Raw genomic sequence first — 10,731 nt, forward strand, 5'->3', positions numbered from 1 at the left:
CACATTTTATTTTTCTAAATTGCGAGGATGCTAATATTAGTGTGTTATCTCAGCCAATACTAAAATGTACGCATTATACATTCTCGATTTGAAATAGGATTAAAAAAAAGGTCTGCTGTTTTTTGTTTGTTTATATACCAATTAGGGCTGCATCTAACAAATACCGTAAAATTCTGTCTTTAAGGCGCATCTGATTATAAGCCGCACCAGTACATTTTCAGAGGGAAAAACATTTTGTACATAAATAAGTGGCACCTGAGGATTAGCCGCATATGCCCACATTGAAACATGAGAGATTTACAAAGATCGACAGTTCACAGAAAGAGTTTTGATAATACAGTGGGACCTCAGTTATCGCAGTTAATGGGGACCAAAACCACCCGCGAAAAGTGAAAATCTGCGAAGTAGCGACGCCCCTTCCAAAGAAAAAAAACCTTTGCAGTTCACCCCCCCTGTATACAGTACAATACAGTACACCATGTGGATACGATTAGAGAGAGAGATTCTTGTTAAACAATCAAACAATGAAACAACATTTAACCTACCTCTTACAATAAGTCCTTCTAAGCGTAGTTGATGAAAAGACCTGTGCAGCATTGCCACACATGAGCAGAGTCACTCGATCCTTGTGAGCTTTGAAACCTGTCTTTTGAAGTTCGCCCTTGAAAAGAAATGTTTGGGGCGGCATCCTCTTCCAGAAAAGGCCTGTTTCATCCATATTGAAGACTTGCTCCAGGACATAGCCATTCTCTCCTATTATTTTTGGAAACACATCCTCAACATAATGCCTCACTGCTGCTTCGTCCGCAGAGGCTGCCTCTCCATACAACGACACACTCTTAAGTCCGACTCGCCTCTTAAACTTATCAAACCAGCTTTTGCTGGCAACGAAAGTCGTACGTGGTCGTCGTGGGCTAGTCTGGCTTGAGGTACCAGTCAGAGGATCATCTTCGTCGCCGTCGTCTTCTTCCTCATCTTGAACGTTGTCGTCACCACCCTCAGGCACCATAGCATCAAACAAAGATTTAGCCTTACTTCGGATTAAGTTCGCACCCAGGCTGATTTTCTTCGCCCGACAATCGTGGATCCAAATAACCAGTGCATTTTCCATTCGCACCATGGTCTTATTCTGGGTGTTTACAACCCTTTTGGCATCTTTCGTGAAAGATATTGCAGGAGTTTTGCGGATGTTCTTCTCTTCCTTCTTTATGTACCGTACCGTGGATTCATTCAGGCCATATTGTCGGGCTACGCTTGCGTAGCTATTTCCTGCTTTCAACTTGTCCAATAAACTCACTTTTTCGTTAAACGTTAACATCTTTCGCTTTTTCTTCGGTTCACTGGATGCACCAAGGGATAAAGAGCGTTTGGGAGGCATCACGAAGGGCTTCAAAAAACTTTTAGACTTAAAAAATCACCGCGAGACAAATGCTAACTATCTGCGAGCTATGGCGAGAAGCGTACAATAGTGTACTGTATACGAGATAAGCATGGTCTACTGTAGGGAATGGGCCAATGGGCAGTTGAGTATTTAGCGAGTGCTGGCCAATGAGCTTGCGTTTATGGCCGTGACGCTTAGCGTATACGTGCATTTCTTTGTGTTTTAAAATTTTGTAAAATGATTCAATTACTAATTCTAATTGAATATTTTGTTTTCAAATTTTGTAAAATAATGTAATTTCTAATTTTAATGTAATATATTTCATTATTATTATTATTATTTTTTTTTAATTGATATTATTTATTGTTAGTTTTTTTTTTTTTCATCATCATCAGCTGCACCGCTTACCCTCAGTAGGGTCGCGGGGGTGCTGGAGCCCATCCCAGCAAGCAGTGGGCAGGGGACACCCTGAACTGGTTGCCAGCCAATTGCAGGGCACACAGGGACAGACAACTCGCTCGCTCATTCAAACCTAGGGACAATTTTGACCGGCCAATCCACCTGAAATGCATGTCTTTGGAATGTGGGAGGAAACCGGAGTGCACGGAGGAAACCCACGCAAGCACGGGGAGAACATACAAACTCCGCACAGTAAGTCCGGTAGCTGGATTTGAACTCACACAGGAGGTTCCCGAGACCTTAGAACTGTGCCGCACACGCGCTAACCACTGCGCCGCCGTGCTGCCCTTATTTTTTGTTTCTAAACTATTATTATTTTTTAGGCCCGCGAAGTTCTGAACCCGCGAACGTCGAACCGCGAAGTAGCGAGGTCCCACTGTATACGGTTCCTCAACCCCTTAAGCTTTCGCCAGATGCGCCGGTGGGCTTCTGGACTTCTGATAAACAAAAACGTGTCTGTACAATGTCACCAGTCACTGAAATACGTCATGACACATATGATTCGAAATCCTAAACTCTTGGGATTCAAGATATGATGACCTTTTCGAAATATACTCATTAGAAAAACATCACAATCAGTCTGATACATAATACGGGAAAACTAAAAAGCTGAAGTAACTTACTATAACGTCCCAGTGCCATCTTCAACTTCTTTGAATGTCCGCAAAAAAGGCTTTGTTCAATCAAGGACAAGAAGGAAAGTTTGGGAATAAAAGTCAGGGCATTTATTCCGAATTTTACACTATTTTAATAGTCCACGAGTCACCGACCATTGAAACGATATGTTGAATTCTCAGATCTCAGATGAATATGATTTTTTTCTTCAATTTAGCATGAAGCTGATTTATTTATGTGGCAAATGATAATAAGCACACGGTCAGTACAAATGAATAGATAACCCTCAAATAAATAATAAGATGAAATCAAACATTCTTTTTTATCCCTGTAAATAAAATATAGGCTCATTGGCAGCAGTACCACAGTGAATGCAACAAATATTAAATGCATTTTGTAAAGGATAATCAGTGGTCAACTGTAAAGTTTCTAACAAAAGTACTTAACAGTTCTCCACAGTTTTAAATCAAACGATTTTAACAACTGACGTTTGTCGTTTTTAATATTTTAACAACCGACCTTTGTTCTTCGGACTGCATGCATTTCATTTTGAATACGCTTGTCAGGCTCAGTCTGGCATAACACTCGAGCTCTTTTTTATGGTGAACTGCACGCGTATAAATGTGAAATGCATGTCATCAAAACTGTATTGGTTTGGTCGTTACTTGAATCTTGCCGAAGCGAGTCAGCTTCCGACATGCTCCTTAAATGCGCTTTACAGAAATACTGCCATCATTTGCAAGGTTTGGTTTTTAAACTTTTTTTTTTTTGCCGTAACCAGGCTAAAATGCTTGCAATTTTTAGAAGTTTTGGTACGCTTACTTAAAGGTGACAGTCAATTATGCATGTTACCGCACAAGGCAGAGACGCTATTGCGCATGAGTGACTCTCAACAGAGGTTATCATCATGAAAGACGCACCACTTTGTTAGAAAAATGTGTCTGGCGACGATAGGAGACAGTAAAATTCATTGTCGTCTATTTCTGTTGTCGATTTTTGTCGACAACATTAATTAAACGTTGCAGCCCTAATACCAATATCATTATTGATGGAGATAATTGAAATACTTTAGAAGCATGTCTATGTTCAGCTTCCTTTATAATTACACTCAACTGCTGAATCCTGCTCCAGTGACAGTTTTTAGCATCCACATATTTATACATGACACTTAAGCATTAGTGTAAACAAGCTTTTGCACAGCAGGTCGTCTGCCACTTGGCTCGGTCGCCTGACGTGTGTGCTGTGTGTTTCTAGAGACTGAAATCTGAAAGCGACAAGCTGCTGAGCACCGAGGCCTCCTAAGGCTTTCTTCTCCTTCTTCTCTTACTTAAGCAACATGTTCTGACTCCCGAAAAAAAAACTGCTGAATCTGCACTCCTTCCTTCCTTCTTCCGCTACTACTACTTGTTTTACTCCCACCATCTTCACTCTAACAATGCTACGTCCTCAAGCCTGCAGCATCAACACTGAGAAAATTGCATCCAAGCCTCACAGGCTGGTCTCATTTTTCTAACACCTTTTTATCCATACAGTGGTACCTCTTAATACGAGCACCTCTAAACATGAGTATTTTAGTATACAAGTTTTACTTGAAACTAAAATCTTGCTTGACATAAGAAGGAAAATCCAGTTCACGAGCAGTCCAAAAAACGACCGCTCAAGACTGCTCTCCGTTCTTGACCGATCAGTGCTAGGATCAGCCCGACCAGTTTCTGCATACAAAAGTTTTTTTTAGTTTTGTTTTTTTTTAGGGGTAGTGTGTGTACGCTCTTTTAAAAGAACAGTGACTTTAATTTTAAGTGTACAGTACGTACTTACGTATCATCGACAGTCCCTTGATCTCATACCTGTCAACCTTTTCCAACCGCACCCCATATTAATGACTGCAAAGCCTCCTTATTAGGCGATAATACAAACTCAATACAGCAACTATTAACTCCCAGCAAGACGGACTATGTAGGATACAGTATTAGCAATATACGATGAGAGAGACGATGAAGATTAGACAATCGTTTTAAATCCCTTATAAAAATTGTGATACGGCATACACAGAATAAAGGCTAAACATTTTTACAAAAAATGGTAACGCATATAACAATTCCCATTACCCTTCTATGCAAATGCCTCTGCCTCATGCCCCACCTTTTTCACCGCACCACGCAACCTTCGTTACCCTGACTGATAAGTGCCTCTAAAAAATTCGCATTTTATTTCGTTAATATCATCTTGTTTTAGCGATTAGTTTCTTTTATGTTTAAGTACCTTGTTTTCCGCTTTATAAGTCGCACCTAATTTTAAGGCGCACCCTTCAAAATAGTCCAGTGTAATTTTTTTTCATATTAAGGCACACTGGTGCATGAAATTGAGACTACAATAAGAGCTACTGCATGATTTCATGTATAACTTTATATACACTTCACGATATATATATTAATGCATTGATTAATCAGTCAATAATTGTCACTTATCATACCCCTAATACCTAGTCTTATGTAAATTGTACCATTTGTGGTTTAGTGTTAAAGTGTTTGCACTCTACTTCCACTGCTCGGGTTCAATTCCTGTTGTATTCAATGTTTTGAAAATTCGATCAGTGATGTTTATCGATTTGATCAATCATTGCACAATCATTGCTCAAATGCGGCAATATACAGTAAAATCGTGTAAGTAAAAGCTTTTACAGTAACGCATACCTATAAATACCATATGGATTTTAAATCTTATCCACTGTATTCTGTGGTACATATTGGGCGCTCCAGGTTGTAAGGCCAGAGTCAAATTTATGGCCAAATTGGGGCTTTTAAGTGCATCCTATAGTCAGGAAAATATGGTACTATTTGTGTTTTTAGTGATCAGAAATATGTAAGCCATCGAGGGTTCACTTTGATGCTTTTGGGGAGACTGGAACGGGCCAATTAGTTTATAGATGTTTTATATCGGGAAAATTCGAAAACACAAGCAATTAGAGATAGGACCACGATCCTGGAATGAATTAAACCCGTATGAAGAGGTACCGCTGTATTAACATCCACAACACTAGCTTATTTTATTTTTCATGTTTGCAAATGTTTCGATTGTGTTTGCAGGAGCACAGCGGGCGCTCCACATTTTACCGCAGCACAGCGGGGCCCCCCGTCCCTCGCTCACCCGTATCCGCAGCGCCCCCCCACCAGCCCAATTGGGGCGATGCCGGGAGCGCGTGCGGCACACGCTCGCAGCCTGGCCTGGGACAGCGAGCACTTCATGAGCCTGCTGCCCCGGCCGGCTTGCAGCCGAACGCCGGCCCGACTCTCCCTGCAGGAGACTCGCCTGGCCAAGTGAGCCCGTGCACCGAGGAATCGCCTTGGCGCCGAAGAAGCGCCATGGAACCGCACATACCCGAAACACCACCGGACCTAGACGATGCCGACCTACCAGTGAGCGAGGTCTGAGCGATACTTGCCAAACGGATGTGGCGAGGAAGCGTTTCCGCTGAGGCAAGGCGGCGGACTGCGGCAAACTTCTGAGCTGCTCCCTGATACCGCTGCTATCGGTGCTTACGCTCACACGCACGCATACGCCGGGTTATCATATGAACATATGTGCCAAAGATGACCCGGTCCACACCTGCAGTCCACCTGCTCTATACTGTGGCGTATTTATTTGACAAGCTAAATCAGTGGTCGACAACATTTCCTGAACCATGGACCGGTTCGTTGTTTGACAATACTTTCACGGCCCGGGCCGAGTGAGGCATTATTACATGTTTGTACTTTTTTCTAAAATGGTGATAACAATAATAACAACAACTACAACTTGTACAAAAATAAAATAACTATAATGGTTTTGCACCACTAGAGCATCACCTGAGTTGAGACACGAAACCATTTTCGGGTGGCATTTCCCTTTATGGCAGGGTCATTGGCACAAGAGGATGGAAAACCCATAAAGTAAGACTGAGTTCAGAGACTAAAATATTGAAATAGAGGTACCAACAGCCCATGTATGTAATCGTCTATCTATATTGTTTGAGAAAGATTAACCTCAATATGCAAACAATCCAAAAAAAACAAAAAACTTGAGACTGGGAGTTGAAAGCGATGAAAGAATGCTGAGTCAACAAAACCAAAACTGCAGAGTCAGGTTTCAAGTCCTGTTTATTTGTATAGCCCTTAATCACAACGTGGGTGTCTTAAAGGGCTGCACAGACCACTTTCCCATTGCCTTGGGTGGACAGTCAACCTTATTATATATATATATACACACACACACAAGATCCCAAATGTCATCACCACCCTCACTCTGCTTACAGAGGATGAGAATAATGAGCTTGAATCCAATGTGAAGTTATGTTGAACATTTAGATGTCCAACGTCAACCAGAATCACTTTGACTCATTTTCCGTAGCGCTCATCCTAAGGCTCGCAGCGGTGCATGGCCCATCCCAGCCATGTAATTAGACTGTGTGAGTAGACTGGAGTGCCCGAGGGCAGGGGGAGAACATGCAAACCTCCACAAAAGGAGGCCAGTAGCTGGAACTGAATCTGGAATCTCTGACCTGTGAGGCAGGCGTGCTAAGAGCAACACACTCTGGCTATCGTAACGTTTAACACAAAAGGTCAGGTAAAACTGCGTGCCAAGAGAATAAAACTACAACTACTAGTTATGTCTGTAACGTGTGGGAAAAGAATATTTTTTGTTTGGTTTAATCAATCCTACTAGTCATCCGATACACTATTTTATTTAATAGATTAATATATCATAACTTTGTTTTCATTTATGTTTTAACATATTCGTCCCACTTGATAACTTGATATTTCAATAATTTCATACACTTACAAAATGCTAAATAAAACAAGTGAACTTTTTTTTGTCCATCACGACCGGTATATAATTTGAGTTCAGTCTTAATGAGGGGTCTCCTGCAGGCACTAAGGTCACTTGAGTAGCCCACGGACAGGGTTGAAAAATACCTCACAAGTCATTGTGATTTTCTAGTAAATTTGATTTCTATAACTGTCATGGTGTTTTAGTGGTTGACTGAGATTGTAATAATTACAACCGTGTAATTACATAGTAATAACATATGTAGTTATTATATAAAAACACACCAAAATGGTAGCCCTTCAGCCAATCAGTGACAAAAAGTAGGTCTCAGCTTAAAAAAAAGGTTTGCGAAATTTTTCTAAACTAAGTGTAAAAGCCTTTTGATGCTCTTGATAAATGTGGCTTTACTAAAAAAATATTGCAAAAGTTTTCATCTTTTATATTCATTCATTTTATTCTGTTTTAAACTCAATTTTACTGTTCCATGATACTTCCCATTTCAAAATGTAGTTGGTCATGTTAGTATTTTGGGGAGTTAGTGTTCTAATTTCCACTGCGCAAGCTAATTGTAGCATTAACTAGCAATTGAATAGCTTTTATTTTAGTGTGTTATTCTAGTGTTAAAACTATTTGTGACATTTCAGTGTCTGATTTAATATACTAATCAAGATCATACTTCAAAAATCGTAATTGAGACCCACGTTTTCTTAGTTTTACACGATACTTGCCATTTTTTTAAAAACTAAATGACACATTCAGTGTCCAATTTGAGATGCTAATCCAAACCTTACTTCAAAATCGTGATTAGAACCCACGTTTTCATTGTTTTTCTTTAGAATATCTTGCAGAGATCTGAAGTGGTTTGGCGTCATTGTGAAAAAGATCCGCTTTGACCACTAAGTGCCGAGACAAAGGGAGCATTTCGGGATCACCCCATCCTACACCATCCCCACAAAAAAAAATCAGAAAATAAAAAAAGTTTGTCGTTCTATTATGGACTGAGTATAAAGAAGCGGTGTGGATTATACACTCTTCTGTACACTGGATTTAAGCTGGTTTTTGATCTTCAAGCGTCACTCTTGAACTTGCTGTTATTCTTTTTGGAGCAGTTTTAGGATTACCTGCTACTATGCCCAATACCCTAATTGCCAAAGTCATGTTATAGGATTTTTAGAAAACGAAAAAAACTAAAATCTTTGTGGACGATCATAACCAGCATCCATGAGACACAGAATTCCTGTGCTATTCTTTTTTTATAGTGTTAAATGATGATGGTTGTTAAGCTATTGGGTTAAGCTATTAATCGGTGTGTGTTGATGATAAATGTGTGTATTTGTATGTATTGCAGCAGCTGTATTTGATTTTCCTCAACCTTTTACCCAAGATGAATTAGCCAGACCACTAACACTAGCACCAGTGTCAAAGCCACAGCAAGGGTTTTTATATGTTAGATTGTTGCACTCATTCGGACAAATACATCTTATACGTGTTCACAACAGGGATGGGGAAATAATTGTACTGTGTTGATGTGTATGCATCTTTTAGTGATTTAGCGTCGTGGATCCATATGGGGGGAAGCAGGAACTGAAGCAGTGGTGATCAAAATAAGGATGGTATTTATTAGCAAAACAGGGAACAAAGTAACAAACAACGCGTGACAAAACAAATAACATCCAAACTAAATCAAACCTGTAATTATCGAAACCTGAAACAATGACCGAAACCAGATATGGAAATAAAATGAACAAAGTAGCATGAAATGAAATGATCTGCATTTATATAGCGCTTTTCAAGTCAATGACTTCCCAAAGCACCTTACAGTGTGCTTCACATTTCCCAAAAGCGGCCTTGTATTGCAGCCATGTAAGACGCTAACCTGCTTATTGGGGGTATTAGGGGTTCAGTGTCTTACCCAAGGACACTTCGACATGTAACACGGACAAGCCAGGATTCGAACTGGGGTCCCTTGATCCCAAGACGAGCGCTCTACCTCCTGATCTACTGCCGCCCGGTTTGTTGTTTTTGTTTCTCGTTTGCAAACAAAAAAGGGTCACAAAACTCCAAACGAGAAACAAAAACAACAAACCCCGCCTCCAAGCCCTTGAGGGGTTTGTTTATGTTGGGATGTGTTACACCACCTTCCCTCAGAGGGCGCCAACCGGGTTAGGAACCAGGTACAGGTGTGTCCTATGACCAAACACCATTCATCCATCCAGCCATTATCCGTACCGCTTATCCTCAGTAATATCCTGCCCCTTTAGAATGACATTTTGGATAGTACATGGCATTGGGTCATTTTTATTTCTACTCCAATTGGCAAAGATTTGTTTTTTTTTTTTTTTTTGTTTCCTATTTCTGGATTCAACATTTTGTTAGTAGTTTAATGCTGAATTGTTAGTTTGTTACTTTGTTCCTTGCATTTTGTTTCTTGTTTGGACTTTGTCAGGTTTGAGTTTGTTCTGACATTTGTTTTCTGCCTCCTTGTCCGTTCCTTACTCTGTTGCTGGCTTTGTAAATAAATACCATCCTTATTTTGAGAACCCTAGAATCAGTTCTTGTTTTCCCCTGTGTGGGTCCACCCCGAAACTCTAATTTATCCATTGATAAAATTGATTGCTTAGCCCCTGGTTTATTTAAGCTAGTTTGCTAAGCTATCTAACAAAGCACAACGCATCGATTAATTGGTCTTTTTTTCTGTTATTTTTTCCGTTTTTTTCCATTTTCCGTCAAAAGCACCCTGTGTGTTATTGTGTGTGTGTGTGTGTGGTTTCGGATTACAGTTGTGTGATTTCTTTTTTTTTATGTTTTTCTTTGTAGACATACACAGAATGCGGTAAAATGCGTACAATGTAGCCTGTTAACGTAACAGATCTCCGCTTGAGCCCACTATCCGATATCTGTCATTCAACTTGATTCCTTTCACTTTCCGAGTTTTTGTTAGCCTCCATTCCAGTCTAATGTTGTTCTTTTGGAGTTTTTCTATTTATTATGTGGACAAAATAAACATGTGAGTGTTGAGTATTGTTTCTAGTGTTGGTGTTGTGGGATGTGAAGGCTGCACTGAAATGTGATCCCATAGCTCTGTTGTGGTAATATAGCCATTACTAGTGACGAAACCCGTTAAAAATGTGCAATATGCAAAAATGATAAAGGTTAAAAATTTCCTTTTTGGTCCAACCACCAAAAACTGATATTTAAAGCAAGTTATGTTCTGAAAAATGGAAAAAAATATTCAAATGAAGGATTGTTTTCCTATTCTACTAAAATGGATGTTGCTTTTTCTCTTAAAATAAGAGAATTTAACCAGAGTGCCTGGGGAAAACCCACGCAACCACGGGGAGAACATGCAAACGCCACACAGGACGGACTCAGAAGTGTGCCGCACACGCCATATCCACTGCACCTCCGTGCTGCCCATCATTTGACTTATTTCAGTAAATAACAACAGGATTCCTTCAAAGGGCACGATG

The 10,731-nt window shown here is 40.2% G+C and overlaps 1 protein-coding gene across 2 annotated transcripts in view; it reads left to right on the top strand.

The window, feature by feature from the left end:
- Nucleotides 1-10,279, top strand: part of LOC148353762 (pleckstrin homology domain-containing family A member 1-like) — a 31,828-nt gene extending 21,549 nt beyond the window's left edge. For both annotated transcript variants that reach the window (XM_088352118.1, XM_088352117.1), the window contains one exon: nucleotides 5,542-10,279. In XM_088352118.1, coding sequence (XP_088208244.1) covers nucleotides 5,542-5,776 — 235 coding nt within the window. In that variant the 3' untranslated portion in view covers nucleotides 5,777-10,279. The remainder of the gene's footprint in view (nucleotides 1-5,541) is intronic.
- The last annotated feature ends 452 nt before the right edge of the window (nucleotides 10,280-10,731 follow it).

The sequence above is a fragment of the Urocampus carinirostris genome, chromosome 13, assembly GCF_059441175.1.
Source record: "Urocampus carinirostris isolate Australia breed hairy pipefish chromosome 13, RoL_Ucar_1.0, whole genome shotgun sequence".
NCBI classification, from domain to species: domain Eukaryota; kingdom Metazoa; phylum Chordata; class Actinopteri; order Syngnathiformes; family Syngnathidae; genus Urocampus; species Urocampus carinirostris.